The sequence below is a fragment of the Dermacentor albipictus genome, chromosome 9, assembly GCF_038994185.2.
Source record: "Dermacentor albipictus isolate Rhodes 1998 colony chromosome 9, USDA_Dalb.pri_finalv2, whole genome shotgun sequence".
NCBI lineage: Eukaryota > Metazoa > Arthropoda > Arachnida > Ixodida > Ixodidae > Dermacentor > Dermacentor albipictus.
In genome coordinates, this window is record NC_091829.1 from 16,889,065 (window position 1) to 16,907,448 (window position 18,384).

At 43.5% G+C, this 18,384-nt stretch overlaps 1 protein-coding gene across 3 annotated transcripts in view; it reads left to right on the forward strand.

The window, feature by feature from the left end:
- Nucleotides 1-18,384, forward strand: part of LOC135903701 (uncharacterized) — a 107,057-nt gene that overhangs the window by 82,210 nt on the left and 6,463 nt on the right. For 2 of the 3 annotated variants that reach the window (XM_065434051.1, XM_065434052.1), the window contains exons 4-5: nt 16,592-16,768; nt 17,501-17,677. The exons of the other annotated variant lie outside the window; for it this stretch is intronic. In XM_065434051.1, the coding sequence (XP_065290123.1) occupies nt 16,592-16,768; nt 17,501-17,677 (354 nt within the window). The remainder of the gene's footprint in view (nt 1-16,591; nt 16,769-17,500; nt 17,678-18,384) is intronic. 3 annotated transcript variants of the gene reach the window in all.

An 18,384-nucleotide genomic window follows, 5' to 3' on the forward strand; every position in this document is an offset into this window, starting at 1 on the left:
AATTATGGCAAGTAAATGAAACTCGACCTAACGAGTCGTCTTAGCAGCCAATTTCAGTGTGATGTTTTTCAAGATATCTACATTAGATTGAAAGCTACAGAGCATTCGCAAGAAGCTGGAGACGAACATTTTTTTCGCGTTGGCGAGACGCGTGGTCAGACGGACATCGACCACTGCCAGAGGGTAGCTATGTACAGTTTCGCTATGAATGTGTCTAAATTTCGTAGGTATTGCCACGGAGGATCCAAGGAAGCCTCAACGAATTGGGAAAGGGGGAGGGGGGTTGACTATATAGCACGGTGTAAGAATATTGAGTGCTTGTGAGCGCAGAAGTCGCCGACATAAAGGAGCGTAGGTTTGGGCATGTTGGTATTGCATAACTTTGAGGTTTTTAGCGCACAAAAAGGAGACGAGAGACAGAGGTACGACGCGGACACAGCGCGAACTTCCAACAATTGTTTTACTCTACGAAGCGGTACACCACGGCCGCCTCGATCACGCGCGCACGGCGGGACTTACACATGGATGGAAGGATGGATGTTATGAGCGTCCCCTTTGGAACGGGGCGGTGGCTTGCGCCACCAAGCTCTTGCTACTATGCTGCCTAATATCCTACCTAGGTTAACCCATGAGAAAAAAAAAACACTATGAACTACCACGTCCAAATTTTCTGATACCCTATTGCGAACTGTGCTTTTGTACGTCTCCGTCCTTTGTCGTTTCCCTACTTTTCTTCCACCAATCCTCCAATCGCCTCTTACTGATGTCTATTGCAGACCTGTTTGCTTTACCACTGCTCCCGCTGAACCCAAGGGCTTCAAGGAGGCCAGTGGTGCCTAAATCGACCGCTGGATAGATGTCTTCACATTCTAATAAAATATGCTCCGTCGTTTCCCTAGCTTTACCGCAGCAAGCACATGCTTCTTCTTCCTTCTTATATCTCGCTTTATACGTGCGTGTTCTAAGGCATCCCGATCTCGCTTCGAAAAGTAATGAGCTTCCCTTTGAGTTATCATAAATGGTTTCTTTCCTAATTTCGTTTTTTCCCCTTAAGTAGTAGTATATACCTCGAGTAGTAGTATTGGCCTCGAGCTCCACCAGTGGAAAAGCTGGCGCGACCGTCGCCGTGACGTGCTATTAGGGATCACGTGGACATAGCGGCCGCGTCGGCTGCTTCGGGAGCGCCGAAGCGAGTTGAAAACGAGAGTTTAAATTCCCTCGTACGCTGCGGTCCTCATTTAGTGGCGAGATTTTCCCGCTTCGAGTGTCTCCTTTACAACGCTTGAAAGCACTACAATAGGTAGTGGCTGCCTTTAAAGGCGCGCAACATGGTAGGCTACTGCTCGGTGCCGCAGTGCCGGACGCACGCAACGGAGCCCTGTGTCACATAGCCGCAGGACAAGAAGCTGCGTGAAGCTTGGCTCACGAAACATAAAACCGGCAAACAGCCATCGGCTACAACTCGGGTATGAAGCAAGCACAGACGCGAGGAAGATTGCTACGGCGCCGGGTCTGCGCGATGTTGAAGACGCGCACTGAGACGCTCGCCCGAGTCCACTGCCCGACTAATGTCATGACGGTTTGGTCTATGAACTTGTCGATGCTATAGATACTGGCAAGTTTACTGGAGTGGAAAGGGAGCGGTAACAAGCACATTAAAGAAAAGCATGGCATATGGTCATGTTTGTGTTATGAATTAATACACTGGATTACAAAAAAGAAGCAGCGGAAGATCGCACGCTGAGACAGTGCGACGCAACTCGAGAAATATTGAAACGTCCAAGAATTTAGAAGAAAAAAAAAAGATTGAATCGTCGCGACGGCACATCAATATAGGCGTCGAAGTCTTACAATGAAATTATTTTTTAACAGCTCTGATAGCGCCCACGCAACAATGGTTGCTTGTATACTGTCAAATGCTCATATTCTGCGGCCTAAAGCTCATGGCACGGTGCGCAAAAACGCGCACGCGGCGAAAGCGAAACTGCGCGGACAATATGCAGACGCGCAGTCGGTCGCTGCGAATCTGTGCGATCGCTGCATTGAGGCTTCATTCTATTACGCTCCATTTAGTTATGCAAACACTATAAGAGCATATTTCACATAGTTTGCTCTCAGCGTTTACCTACTTTTCACGCAAGAAGCCGGTTCGGGAGTCCATCGCGGCAACCGCGCGCAGTGGTGTTTACTGTACGTACTCGGTAAAGAGATAGCGTCTGTAAACGATTCTGTGCTTTCAGTTTGCCCAATATTATTATTTTCACAGTAAAAAACTTCTGTCGTTTCGAAAGTACTTACAGAAGTGTCCGGGAGAGCTAGCGCGTGGTGTTTTCAGTGAGCGCTGACAGCAAAACCTATGAGGAGCGCGCCTCGTGATCCCTCACACTACGCCAGCGAGGCGCTTCCGATAGATGGCGACTCCGTAACTCCTCGCCGCCAATAGGTAGCATACAACAGCGTACATATGCGCATATGTACTGGTTTCTAATCAAATGATACAGCAACGAGACGTACGTGTAATGGAAAGTTAAGGTGACATCGAAGATGAAAAAGCTACCATGCATAGGCAAAACATTTTTTCGTAATTGCAAGATTAAAACGCCATCTCCATCAAGCCACCCTCTGTGACACGTTTAAAAAATCGGATTCTGTTTTTGAAAAGTCGATTGAAGGCGTGCTAACACAAGCGTTCCCCAAACTAGCGATCTTCGCCGCTTCAATAACCTCGCGTGTTGTTTGCGTTGGACTTCTTCCTATATCACAGTGCACTGACTATAAATGGGACTGCACCCATATGCTTTCTGCAGTGAAAAGCCAGATGCCACACTCCTCCAGTTCGCACATTGTTTGCGTGTTCACGCAACCTATCATTTACAAACCTTCCAGTTTGGCCGATGTATTTTTTGCCGCATGACAGGGGCAGAGTGGCCCGATGAAAATGCCAGTAGCGGCTTGTTCGCCCGCGGTTCATATATGCCCAGCATGGTACGTCCCTCAAAAAAGTTGGTTAAAAGGGGAATCGCAAAGTCAACCCTACATGCGCTTCGCCGCTCATGTCCTCACAAGTGTTTGTTTGTCCAGTTTTCTGGCGCAAGTGGATCGCCTGAAACAGGCCACTTTTCCGCAGCATATCATCACAGCTGTGGCCGAAAGTCTCCTCAAGACCGCAAAACGCGGGCGACAGGATGAGCAATTCACTTCACTGGAAATTGCGCGAGTGAAGCAGAAACGCGCAATAATACCGTACATCCACGATATCTCGCACAGACTTAAGAAAGTTGGCAATAACGCAAATGTAAGCGTCATCTTTTCAGCGCCAATCAAGCTGTCCAATTTGTGCAAGGCCAGCTACTGTGGTTCTGAGAAGCCCAATCGCTGGACAAATCACAAGGAAGGCTATGTTCTTTGTGAGAACAATATCGTGTATGAACTGCCCCTGTTGTGCGGCAAAAAGCACATCGGCCAAACGGGAAGTTGCGTAAATGATAGGTTGCGTGCATGAACACGCAAATAATGTGCTAACTGGGAGTGGGGCATCTGGCTTTCCACTGCAGAAAACATGGGTGCAGTCCCATTTATAATCAGTGCACTGTGATAGGAAGAAGCCCAACGCAAACAACACGTGAGATTATTGAAGCGGCGAAGATCGCTAGCTTGGGGAACGCTTGTGTTGCGCGCCTTCAATCGATCTTTAAAAAAAAGAATTCGATTTTTTAAACGTGTCACAGAGGGTGGCTTGATGGAGATGGCATTTTAATCTTACAATCACGAAAAAATGTTTTGCCTATGCATGGTCGCTTTTTCATCTTCGATATCATCTTTCCATTACACATGTCTCGTTGCTGTATCATTTGATTAGAAACCAGTACATATGCGCATGCGTACGCTGTTGTCTGTTACCTATATATATGTGTACCGCTTCGTAGAATAAAACAGTTGTTGGAAGTCAGCGCTGTGTCCGCATCGTACCTCGTCTCTCGTCCCTTTTTGTGCGCTAAAAACCTGAAAGTTGCCGGCATGCTTCAGAAAAGGTGAGCAAATAGTGGCATTGATATGGGATAGTTACATAGGCAGGGCGTATGAAACCACTTGTAGCGTAATTAGCGCCGCAAACGGAGCGCGCGGAAACATTATTCGTAGATTTCCTGCGCACATTCTGAAGCGCGCATCTATGCCGATTCAAATTTGGCGCCACATTGATAGCATGCTGCGACTTGCAGCCGACAAATGGGGCGGGTAATTTAAAATCAACATAAAGAGCGAGTAACAAATAAAACGTATCCTCTTTTAAAAAGCATAGCTGTGCATTAAAGTTATTTTAAAGGGTGAATATGTAAGCATGAGAAAGGGATTATAGACTGCTTTATTCAAGCGCAGCGGATGGCGGGAGCCGCGCCAGAGGAACGGTGCAAGTTGTTCTTTATTCTATGACGGTGCCGCTTCGTGCCCTTGCCTGTTCTGGAACTTTAGACAGCAGTGACAGCGATTTGTTCGCGCTTTCGCTGGTTTAAAGTGACACCGAGTTTCCAAGTGTAGAACTTTGAATCGTGTTTGCAAGAATGGCAGCAACAACACCTCTTTATTTCGATTCGGTAAGTGATTTTATGTGATTGAAGGGTTCCCACTTTGCTTGGAACCACTTGCACGATTTGAACGGCACTTAACGTTTCAGATTGTGGTGTTCATACAGTTATTGACGGAGCCTGTTTCAGAGTGTTATGTTTTTAGGTTTGTTAGCAGCACTTTTTTCCCTTTGCCTCTTTAAATTAAGTTATGGGGTTTAACGTGCCAGAACCACTTTCTGATTATGAGGCACGCCGTGGTGGAGGACTCCGTAAATTTCGACCAGCTGCGGTTCTTTAACGTGGACCTAAATCCAAGTACACGGGTGTTTTCGCATTTCGCCCCCATTGTAATGCGGCCGCCGTGGTCGGGATTCGATCCCGCGACCTTGTGCTCAGCAGCCCAACGCCATAGCCACTTAGCATTGAACCACGGCGGGTGCCTCTGCCTCTTTGCAACTTGACTATGGTACTGGTTTTCAGGCTATGGCGGGAGCTGTGTAATTCCGTTACCGGCTCGATATGCAGTTGCGATACTACATTATAATCACTGTGCGCTCTAATTAAACATGCATGATCGCGTAAAAATGTAACGCTCACAGGCTGTGACTATACAGAGGAAAAGTAAGCGAAACCCCCCCAAAATATTGCATGAAAGTTGCCGCAACACCGTTCGTTGGCCTTTCAATACGGGAAAAAAACTGCTAAAGCCCCCCATTTAGCTCGTGGAAGTGTGTCTACTCCACTACTAGACATGAAGGCAATGCAAATAAAGCCAACGACAGGCAGCAAACAAGTACCGTCGCCGAAAATAACAGCCGCCTGCAGCTGAGGTTTCTTTTGTACAATGATGACATTAAAAAGCAGAAGATTAAGGTGCGGTTTCAAGGGAAGCCACAAGGGAGCAAAACAAGATCAGCAGCAGCTCGTAAGCATACATGCATGGGCAAAATTTCGTGAAAATTGAACATTTCAAGCAGTTCGAAAATCTGTCGGGCGCTGCATGCTATTCTGAATGAAAGAACTTTTACACATTGCAAGTTTCATTAAGGTAATTTCAATGTTCTTTTTATTGTAGAATGCATATCCATAAATCACTAAACTTTAAAGTACTCGCGTGTATTGTTTTGGTTGAATAAGCGTAATTTATTTTTAGATGTCTTTACTTCAGATACCTTAACCATCAGTTGACTTTTATTCTGTTTTTACTGAATGGTTTCTGTGCTGCGCTATCCTATGTGACTGTCAAGACAGCTGTGTCACTTGCAGTGTTGTCACAAAGTAGTGTGTAGGCAGTATGTAGTCTGCACCTCTTTCCTCGATTTTTGTTGTCCATAGAATATGTATCTTTTTTCTTTTGGATCACCTGTTCACTCGGAGGTCACATTTGAAATAGCTACCACTGTTCATATGACATTCTGCCTTTCTCACTGCAAGCGGGATACCTTAACTGGATGAAGTGATTCATTGCTGTCATGGAATATGAGCTTGAAGTAATGTTTGATTAATTTGGCTGCAGGAAGAAAGCAGTGGCAATAAATTTGAGACAAGGAACATGGCTAAAACAAGGTCCGTTTTGTTTGTTGAATAGTGAGCTATCACGTTTAAACTTTCCTTCACTTAAGCCGGTGCAGCTTATCAATGTGCTGTTATTTTCCTATTCTAATTTAAGTAGTAGTTCATGTTTGCATCAGCTGATAAATGTTTTTTGCATTTTGAAGGCTGCTACGAACAACCCAACATGAGCTAATATGCTGTCACGCTCCATCAAAACAGTAGTATACTGGCTGACAACACTGATGCTTGAGCATTATCTGTGTCTCGGAGGTAAATGCGATGCATTTTATAACCTTGATTACGTATAATTCTTACCGTGTTTTCTGGCATATAAAAGTGAGCTGTGCTTGCATTTATTGGTGGGGAACCTCTGGCTTTTTAATAGTTATAAATGTAAGTCTGAGCTTTAGCTTGCCACATTGCAATGTTTAAATGCTCTCAGCATCAAGAAAGGGAGTTTTATGTTGTGCTACTTGTCAGTAAAGAATGTTCTTTCCCTTTTGAAATTTACAATGTGAATTGGACATCAAAATGATAAGTTTATTTGTGATTGTTTGTTATAATGAGAGCACCTAGTTCTTTTTTTTTTTGAGTTTACAACAAAGTTTTTGTCTCATTTCTATACCAAGAATGAATATCTGTCAACTCAGTAATTATGCTATGAAGCCTCAATTACTTGTTTAATAATAGAAATATTACGAAAAATTGCATTACGTTTTAGTGTTACAGCTCAAAACACGTGCAAAGTGTAGTGTGGCAATAAAAGTGCAAGGTAACTCATCAGTGTACAAACATAAGGCTCAAATTTGCAATTTAACACGAAGAAATGAAGAGGAATGGATGATAATGTGGCATGACAGCACATATAAGGTTGGCCAGGAAAAAGGATAACACGAAAAAAAAATGTTGGCCTGGCATTATACCTATGGCAAAACTGCACACAAGAACTATAAAGTATACCAATCACAATGACGACAGTAAAAAAAAAAAAAAAAAAAAAAAAAAAACCCAACCAAAGATAGACAGCCAAATATGCGGATTCTAGGCGCAGGAACAGTTGACAGTGTTTCAAAGATGCACAATGGTAGGGCATGCACAGTAAAACATTCATCAATATAAAAAATGCGGTTGTTTGATGTAGTAGTTCTGCAGAAACCCGCAAGGTGGAGAGAAGTAATGAATAAAGGAAGAATCGGACATCCACCTGTTCGTAGCAATTGCTACAAAGGAAACCCGTACGGGTTTCTCGAAAGAAACGCCTCGTAGTCGAAGAAAAATTCTCGGACCAGGACGAGACCAGGAGTAGGACGAATTTTTCTTCAACTATGAGACTTTTCTTTCGAGGAACCCGTATGGGTTTCCTTTGTAGGAATTGCTGCGAACAGGTAGATGTCTGATTTTCCCTTTATTCATTAATTCTCTCCACCTTGCGGGTTTCCGCAGAACTACAACGTCAAACACTTGCCTTTGCTTCGTGTTGTCGACAAATTCGACTTCGCCCTGCCATCTACTAGCAGCCTGGTTAGCTCGGATGGTAGAGCGGCTGCCCCGGAAAGGCGGTGGTCCTGAGCTCGTGTCCCGGACCACGACGAATTTTTCTTCAATTATGAGGTTTTTCTTTCAAGGAACCCGTATGGGTTTCCTTTGTAGCAATTGCTATGAACAGGTGGATGTCTGATTTTCCCTTTATTAAAAAAAATGCAGTCGAGCAGAAAGTGGGATACTGAAAAAAAAAACAAATGGTGGACCTCCTAATCAAAACACAGCTCCAGTGCCCACAACAAGCTCTTTGTGGTAGCCTATAGTCACAATTCAATTGTAATTCCAATTGGTAACATTTGAAAGCAGCACAAATCAGTTTTGTGTGTGTGCGTGTGTTATGTGACAATGGTATAGTTTATGCAGCCATGATTTCGGTAAAATAAATCCTTTAGAACATTCCTTACTGGAATAATTCACGATGAATAGATGAATTCAAGAGAGCATTGTAAATGCACCTTTGATGCCTTTCAAGCTTGCAATTCTGGCCAATCTTTCTCTGCACTGTTTGCTTTATTTGAAAATTTTTGCTACATTTAGTGATGCTGTCAAAAAAGCTTGTTGGTCTCTGTCACCATTTTATAAACATTTGAATTACCATTTTAACTAAGAGAATTGTATTTTTTGTTTCATTGATAGTTAAGATTTCTAATTTCTCTGTAAAGAAGTTGCATTTGCTATGGACTTGCTCCATAAGTCATACTCGTAGCAACCACGCCGAGTCACGTTTGCATTTATAAAATAAACTTCATTTTTTTACTGCTTCCTTATGCGTCTGTGAGCAATTAAGCAAGATAGTGTCTGCGTAGAGACAGGGAGCAGCCTTTCTGCGTGCCGTTTTATCTTGCTTAATATGCACTGTCCACACACTAGCACTCGGCTGTGCTGCCGTTAGGACCATATGCAACCGTTTAGAGTGTAGTTTACCCGAGGTGATAGTGGCATTTATGGGCTGTATTCAGTCTTGGAAATGGTATGTGTGGTTTTTGCATATGGATCCATGCATTTTCATACCACTGCAAGTCTACTGGCACCTAAGATGCACATGCAGTGGAACCTACTCATGCCCTGTGGAACAATGGAAATATAATGGTGACTTTGTTGCACTATGTCAGACAGACATGCTCATAAAGTGCACTGCTATGGCCAGAACGCACGGTATAGTATGCTAATACTGATCCACTAGTATCGTAAAACAATGTTCCTTTCTGACTCTGAAAATGTAGAACTATTTTACAGGCATGGTGCTCTAACGTTGAGAATGGCTGTAGAATATGAGTGGACTGCACTGCTGCATTTCTTTAAGCTGTATCTTAAATTCTTAAAAATAATGGGGAATGATGTGAATTTGCTAGTTCTCTTGCGCATGCATAGTGGCAGGTGTTGTACTTTGTATGAAAACCTCCAATAGTGTTTCATTACCAACTTTGGTACACATCCAAGTTTGTTAGTGCTGACACTATTTGATCACTAGAAATGCATATACTTGCCCGAGCTTAACTGAAAACTGTAGTCTTGCAGTTTACAAGGAGCAGTTTATAAGGAGTAGGAGAACAATACATAGAGCACAAATACCTTTCTTTGTGAACATTGAGAACTATTTCAGTCTACTCTCTTTATTACTTCTTTGAATGATTATCAATTTGATATTTGTACAGTATTACAGTAGCATGAAATCAAGGGCTTGACAACAGCTCATCTGGTTAGAAATTGGCACGAGAAAGACACTGACCATTGTCAAAGTGAGCTGTGGCCTCAGCTAGATCAAGTTGGAAGGTAGACGTCTACTAGCTAGCTTATCATCATCTCATCATCCAAGTACGTATGCATCATCCCATCAGCTCTGTGCCTTAAGAAAAAAGTACAGAAACAAAAACCAACATATCGTACAACACGTTTTTACTGCTGTATGAGGAATATTTTTCACATGAGTTTCAGTAGTTTCTTGAAATTCTTGCTAAGGTGGGCACATTTCCCATCACATATCATGAACAAAAATATTTGCCGTTTTACTTACTCATTTCTATATTTAGTGACCGGTACAGGCCGAAATCCAACAACTGTAATAAAATGTTATCTGAGTGGTGACAAAACACAACTCAAATTTGGCACCTGCTCCTGCATCCCCCCTCAGACCCACACAAGATATCGTAACCATGGGAGTATTGTGTGCTGCCGTTTAACAACCATTTAAAAGCTACCACTGTGTAAACCACGTACTCGTAATCTTCACAAGCCTTCCCCCAACCCCCGGAAAGCAAATGCTAGTTTCGGTTTCAAGGAACATGCGCGCACCTAGCGGCTGCCGGGCATTCTGAGATGTGATGAAATGAAGTAATAAAAAAATGCGAGCAATGTTGATGTTCGCATTTCTCGTCATTCACAAATTTCTAAAAATGAAGCGATTTGAGCGAATGGCAAACAGCTCTTCTTTCTATTTAGTTATTTTTTAAGCATGAAATGCTTTTCGCTCCCGTTTTTGGCGACCTTCATCTGACAAGTCAAAAGCGAGGTCACCCGGGCAACCAGTCAAAACAAAAACAAATGTAGTCTCTGGCCCCCAACCCTTTGTACAAGACTGCATTACATACACTAGTTACTGCCCAAACAAGTTACAAAAAATATTGCTTCCGAGTTCTTCCTAATGCTTGTTCACAATTTCACCCAAGCTGTAATTTCTAGTACACTGAAGTTTTATTTGTCATTTCCAATAGTGCCTTTCAAAAGGCAGATACAGGGCACCATAAGCTTCATAAGCCGCCTCGAGCAGCGTGGCGCCTCCTGGCGCTTCTACCTCGCCGCGGTGGCTTAGTGGTTATGGTGTTGCGCTGCTAAGCATGAGGTCTGGGGATCAAATCCCGTTTTGATGGAGGCGAAATCCAAAAACACCTGTGTCCCGTGCATTGGGAGGACGCTAAAGGTCCCCTGGTGGTCATAATTAATCGGGAGTCTCCACTATGGCATGCCTCATAATCGGATCATGGTTTTGGCACGTAAAACCCCAGCTTCTTCTTCTTCTTTTTCTTCAAAATTTTCTTCAAATTCTTCTTCCAGCTGGGCAGTGAGCTCTGTCTCCCTGGCATCTTTCGCTGCCTGTCATGCAGCTTTCAACCATTTTTTTTTTTCTAGCTGGGCAGTGTCCATATGGACCAGTGTGGCGTGGTGTGGTGGGTGCGGTGTGCTGTTGCGAACATGCACTATGCCCGGGAGAACCAGCCATTTTTATTTCTTTTTGTGTGAAATTTGAATCGTTTGAAACTTTCAATGCGTAGCCCCGTATTTATGAGGCGGAACATTATTGGCAACAGCTTATGACTGAATAACATGCGCAAGCGGAGAAGGTTTAGGGAACGAAAAATGGGAGCAAAGTGAGACGTAAAAGGTTGAAATGTCATTAATCGTACCGCTTGCTTTTGTAAAGCTTCTAGTTGGTGGAAATGAGTGATGTATTACCCCATGATGAGAGGCAATATGAAAGATGACTGTGAATGTACGCGTAATACAAAGACAAAATAATACTTGGTTCAAAAAAAAAGAGCGCGATTTGATGACGATTGGGCATGGCGGTTGAATTTTATGTGGTCATCTAAGTTAATGCCTAGAAATTTGGTTGACCCAGATCTTGCAATTATGTGATTGTTAAGGGATACAACTAAGGAAGCTATGAATAATGTTTGAGGGGAATGAAATACTATAAATGTTTTCTTCGATGGATTGATATATAACATGCTTTTCAGGTACCATGCATGCACATTAGCGAGATCATTGTTTAATTTGTTTAGTAGTGTGATGGAATTTTAGTCGGATATGAAAATGGTTGTCATTAGCATAGAGAAAGCAGTGGGCATGCGTAATAACGGCCCAAGCATCGATCCCTGAGGGACGCCTCTATTATTAATTTTAGGTGAAGAGAAGGAACTATTCACTTGGATTATTTGTGGTCGGTCTGTTTGGTAGTGGCGAGTTAACGGCAAAGGTAGGCCAAAAATGCCATACGATTCTAGTTTGTGTGTATAATTGTATAAAACGCTTTAGTGAAATCAATAGAGAGCACCGACTAATAGGCCTTCGTCTATAGCTAACTTAAGTTTGTCAGTAATAGTAATAAGTACAAGTTCAGTAGAGAAATGCTCTCTAAAACCAAATTGATAAGGAGATAATAGCTTAAATTTAGATAAGTAATTAGTTATATGCTTTCTAAATTACCTTGCTAAAGAAAGACAAAAATGCAAATAGGACGATAATTATTCACACTCACGATTACCTTTCTTAAAAACTGGGATTACCTTACCCATTTTGAGGCTTTTGGGAAAGACACCATCTTTAAATCATTTATTTATTGTGTTGGCAAGTACCGGTGAACTTTCTTTGCGCACAAGCTTAATATACGGCTGTCGGATGAGATCAAGGCCAGGCCCAGTTGTTTTGAGTGATGTTATGATACTACAAACTTCTTGTGAAGTTGTGGGGTATAAGTAAAATGAATGGGGACTGCGTGGTAAACTAAGTAAGGGTAGTTCATGCTGTAGATAAACTATAGCACTAAAATGGTTACTGAAAGCGTTATCGACGTCCTCAGGGTCCGTTAACTGAATTGTAGCTGATGCATGATATGCCATTATCAGTGGTATTAGTGTTTAAAAATTCTTTAATAGCTTGCCAGTTTCGTCTGGTGTCGTTTCCACTTTGTCCAATCTTGTTTTCATAGTAATTACACTTAGCGCATTTTAGAGTGGCTGCAAGAACATTTGGATATGCTTTGAATCGCGAACGCAATGTGTTAAGTGGCTGAGCTTTGAGCTTCTTGTGAAGGTTGCATTTTTTTACTATGGACCGCATTAAACTGTTGCTGATCCAAGGCTTTCTTGGTGTACTGAACCAGCGTGTCAAGGTGAAGTTACTCATGCATAAGTTAGTGCACTCTGATATCTTCGGTGAAAAAGATGCAAAAGCTTTTTTTGCACATTGCTCCTGAAACACGTCACTCCAGTAAGTCGCACGAATTGGGTGAATGGATTTATTTGAATCGGAGAATGACCTGGTATTTTTTCCAGAGAGACTAGATGTTGCAGAGCCTGCACTAAAAAAGATGGGATAATGGTCTGTTATATCATGGTATTATGAGTAGGTAAGCTGGAAATGATATGATCTATTAGAGTGATGGAACTGCCTTGTTCATACCGAGTTGGAGTATGAATTAGCGAAGAAGATCCACAGCTAAAAAAAGTGCTAACGTACTCGGAGCATGACTGACTGTTAGGGTCAATTATACTGATGTTAATGTCACTACAAATTATAATATCCTTGTTCTCGTCAATTAACTTGTTCAGTCACTGCTTGAATTTGCTGCAGAACTCAATATAAGAGGAGGAAGGTGAGCGATAGGTGGACGCAATTATAATATTACGATTGTTCAGCAACCAGTTACCGCTTGACTGAAAGTTACTTTGATCTACTTCTAACCAAACAGATTTGCAGAGAGAAGTGCACAACGTGAGGTCATGACGGCGTTTCTATGACAGTTTTGAATTTGCTAATATGGCCGAACCGCCATTACTATGTCCTTCGCGATGACAGTATTCAGAAATATGATTGGGAAGACCATACAGATTTCCGTCATGTGATGACAACCATATCTCAGACAGGCAAATGAAAGAGAAGGCGTGGTCCAGAATGGAAATAAACGTGACAAGATCATCGTGGTGCCTACGAATACTGTGGATGTTCAGATGTACTAAAGATAGCGTGGGCTGCTCTTTTTTCAGCAGAGAATGATGAATCAGCCATGATGAATTGTAAAGATAAGAGAGTGCTAAGAAAATGTCATGTGATTACGCGTAGTTAGATCAGTCACACTGGAGATGCGGTCCACAGAAATTTCCAACCTTTAGATTTCTTAAGTTCTAGCGCCTGCGCGAAAAGTCGCTTATTTTCCAGTGTTAGATGATCATTGACAATAATAGATGTTGGTGGCTTATGCGAGAGCCCGATAGCCGTCGTAGTGAGTACGGCCTTTCGCATTTTGGGTGCAAAGTCGGCCTTTTTGTCCTAGAGCAGAATCGGGCTATGATGCAGGTACTCGGTGAACAATTTCTATATCAGCAGCAGCCACAGGACAGCCGATCTTTTCACCCAAGACCTGTACGATTGACACGCAGTTTTCTCGGTCTGTTTTTGGGATGCCCTTAATTTCCACATTGTTTTGCCGTGAGTACTGCTCCAGGTCACCAACTCTTTGCGTAAGGTTCTTGTTACTATGCATGAGGGACTTGTTCTCATCCCTCGGAGATTTGTTTTCTTACACAAGACTGTCATTCCTTGATTTCACAGACTCGTACAAGTCGTTAAAACCCATCAGGCTTTGGCGCATCTGTGCGACTTCATCTTGGAGTACTTCAATTTCCCTTGCCAGCTCAGCGTTAGTCGGCATCGCAGTTAAGCACACAGAGCAAAAAACATAAGCAGTAAAACAGAGTGAAAAGGCAGCACTGGTGGCGGCACAGAGGGTATTTTGAAGGGCTATGAAAAAATTACTAAAGCACTAACCTGCGCAAAAATTGAGGCATTGGTTAGGACCATACTTTACGCCACAACCACTGCTGCCAAAATGAAGAACACTGTCCAGAGCCAGCCACTTAAGAAAGCTTGTCTCTGCCGGCATGCAGCGCAGTTGTTCCGATGTACGCAGTTGTCGTGCAGTAGTGACGATGCAATGGTAGCCGGCTGTACATGTGTCCGCTTTGTTAGTAGGTGCTGTTCTTTGAGCTCAATTGCTATGTGATCTGCGCAAGAATTGAGGCAATAGTTAGGACCGTACTTTGCGCCACAACTACTGCTGTCGAAAAAAATGAACTGAAATTTATTAATTCTTATTGATTTCTAGCACTTCATGGGTGGCTCAGCATTGCCGAAGATGATGAACAAGGATGACAACAAGAATGACAGAGGACAACGATGAACATGGTACGAAACTTGTGACATTTGGAATGCGACCAGTGCAGCCCCGTGATGATCCAACTCGCATTCCAGCACACGCTACAATCCTACTCTGTGCATCGGTACTTCTTACACCAAGACAAGAAGATAATACCAGTAATGCTCACTAGCTACACCAGCATCATCTTTAGTGGGGCAAGCGCCCACCAGAACTTCTGCTGCAAAACGCACCTTTCTGACTCATTCGGGGTGGTGTTGCGGTTGCTGGCATTAGTACTGTTTGTAGTGCTCCACACCTTGCTCAAAATGAGAAAGCAATGAGAAGAAATGAGAAGCAATGAGCGGAGCATTTTCAAGACTCCGGCCTTTGTAGACCGAAGCCGAGATGGCCTACAACCAGCAAGTTTACCCTCTGCTTGAGCATCCTGTTGCTGCTGGTGCTGTGCCTGTTGCTGGTGACACAAAGAATGCCACTGGTTTCTGGCCTGACACGACCGCACTTCCTGTCCGGCTCGTGGCCTCTGTTGCAACATGAGGCCCAGCTGCGGCGGATTCGGCCTCTGTGTTTAGATGCTTCAGCTTCTCGAAATCCATGTTTTCTGGCTCCAGATTGTATGGCTTTGGCTGCAGCCGAAACTTGTCCCTAGGCCCACCACTGCAAAGGACAGCGGACAGCTAGCTCACCTTCAAGGCACCTTTGACCAGTCAAGAGATCAGGAAAGGACTACAACGGGACTAACAACCGTACAACATCTGTGGCCTGTTTACTTTGTCAGTGGGTCACAGCAATGTCTACCCACACTACTAGCCAGAAGGCTGCACATGCTTTATAATTCTTTGTGCTTAAGCAGTGAAACAAAATTTGGCGTTCCAGCTGCGACTAGTCACATGAGCTTTATATTTTTCAAATCTTTTAAGTCATTTGGAATGAAAAGAAAGGTAGTTGGAATTACATCACAATGCAGAATCCCGAATATGCCCCAAATCCTTAAGTAAAAAGCATACACTTCATCCTAAGAATGTCACCTGCACGTGCCCCCACAACAGTACCAGAATACTGTCTGGTGGCCTAGTGCAGGAACTGTGGACACCAGTCTAAAAAGGATTCTTCTTGCAGACATTGCCACCACTTAATTCAAGGGCAGCACATAGTGGGCACCACATTTCAAGAAATATTGCCTTTAGATCAGAGCGCAGAGGTACACTACTCTGTTTCGTACTTGGAAGGCAACATTAAGGAAAATATGCAGTGATAGAAAACACACTCAGTATGTCTTGAAGTGCAGTTGTTTTTGACCTGAAACCCTTTCTATGGATTAATTGCTTCATATAATACAACTACAGTTTGTTGATGTCATGTCACGTCAAATTCCATGTTACTAGTGCACTTCTGTGTTCCCTGTATGCAACATGCTATGTTTTCGTGGCAAGCACAAGTGGTGCAGTGTAGCTGCTGGTCTCAGAAATGTGTCACTTTGCTTGTTTCATGGTAAATAGGTTCACATCTGCGATGCTTTCCATGTAATACATTCGCCATATATTGTAGCATAGAAGCATGAAACATAACTTTACATCAAAATACAAGCCATCTATATCTTTCACATGTAATGCACCTTTTTTGGTCAAAACTGAGAGAAGTCGTTCTCTAACATTTGTAGCATTGCCCGCTGAGAAACTGCATCCGAAAATTGCCTGCACCATTGCAATTAGATACAAAAGCAAGACTGTGTTCGCGCCATTGGCGACAGTTTATCGTCGGAGGTGGCGGGTTCGTGATGGTTGCTCTGTATTCAATTTTTGCTCAACTATGATCTGGAACAGTTTTCTTGATGAATTGGTGATGCACCCAATGCATCAGCATATATGGCATGCAGCTTTTCTGGCGCTGTGCCGAGCATTGATGGCAATATCTGCACATAGTGCCAGTAATGTTGTCGGCTGCATATATTGCTAAGTTCGGTGCAAAGTTCCGACAGCTGTTGCGCTGGCTGTTGTAGATGCAGCCCCAGCATGCAGGCCTGAACATCAAAGTGTGGTGCCGTCTGGCTGTTGGCTCCCGGGGACCCCGGTGGGCGGAAGGGCGGTGCTACCACAAAACGCGGAGGCATGACCATAGGCGGGACAAAGGAGCTGGGGGCAGCTCCCATCTGGAGTTATGTCAACTCTTACTACAGGTATCATTAATTAGAAATCTAAGTCGGTTTGCATTCAATGGTGTTTGAATCGGAGAAAGCTCATTGAATAGAGGACTTACGTGCAGCACTGTATTAGCTCGGTGCACAAACTAACACATAAGTGACGAGTCCTCCAAGCGTGGCTTCACGACAAAGCGGTTCCTGCTGCCATGAAGCCACACAGCTACGCTGCTGTGAAGCTACACCTCAGGGCACAATTCACCTACATAAAACATATATAAATAATCCACATCCTGACTTGACGGCTAACGTTTATGGATTTTTGGTGCAGAGACGTTGTCTATGGGTGTATCAAAGTGGGACAGTGCTTTTATGAAGGCATTCTTATGCCTAACAAAGGCATTATCTTACGAAGGCATTACGCACTGTCATTGCCCGCTGAGAAACTGCATCCGAAAATTGCCTGCACCATTGCAATTAGATACAAAAGCAAGACTGTGTTCGCGCCATTGGCGACAGTTTATCGTCGGAGGTGGCAGGTTCGTGATGGTTGCTCTGTATTCAATTTTTGCTCAACTATGATCTGGAACAGTGAATTATTGATGCAATTAGTGATGCACCCAATGCATCAGCATATATGGCATGCAGCTTTTCTGGCGCTGTGCCGAGCATTGATGGCAATATCTGCACATAGTGCCAGGAATGTTGTCGGCTGCATATATTGCTAAGTTCGGTGCAAAGTTCCGACAGCTGTTGCGCTGGCTGTTGTAGATGCAGCCCCAGCATGCAGGCCTGAACATCAAAGTGTGGTGCCGTCTGGCTGTTGGCTCCCGGGGACCCCGGTGGGCGGAAGGGCGGTGCTACCACAAAACGCGGAGGCATGACCATAGGCGGGACAAAGGAGCTGGGGGCAGCTCCCATCTGGAGTTATGTCAACTCTTACTACAGGTATCAATAATTGGAAATCTAAGTCGGTTTGCATTCAATGGTGTTTGAATCGGGGAAAGCTCATTGAATAGAGGACTTACGTGCAGCACTGTATTAGCTCAGTGCACAAACTAACACATAAGTGACGAGTCCTCCAAGCGTGGCTTCACGACAAAGCGGTTCCTGCTGCCATGAAGCCACACAGCTACGCTGCTGTGAAGCTGCACCTCAGGGCACAATTCACCTACATAAAACATATATAAATAATCCACATCCTGACTTGACGGCTAACGTTTATGGATTTTTGGTGCAGAGACGTTGTCTATGGGTGTATCAAAGTGGGACAGTGCTTTTATGAAGGCATTCTTATGCATAACAAAGGCATTATTTTACGAAGGCATTACGCACTGTCAAAATACGATCCATAAGGAAGAAGCACTGGCACTGCCAGGTCAGAAGCGTGACCGTGCGAGTTGGCGGGGTGTGGTATGTTAAAATTAACAGCCACAAATGCTTTTGCGTACAAAGTGCTGGGGATTTTTACACATGGAAATGCACATAATTTTGACAGGACCGCTTTGTCAGTCTGAATAAACCAGACATTCAAATTAAGCAGATTTGAATTAACATGATTCCACCATATCTCTAAAGGTGATCGGTCGAGATACACCGTTGGAAGCTCATTCTTGAATAATTTCCCTTCAGTGAAGTTAAACTCTCCACGTCTT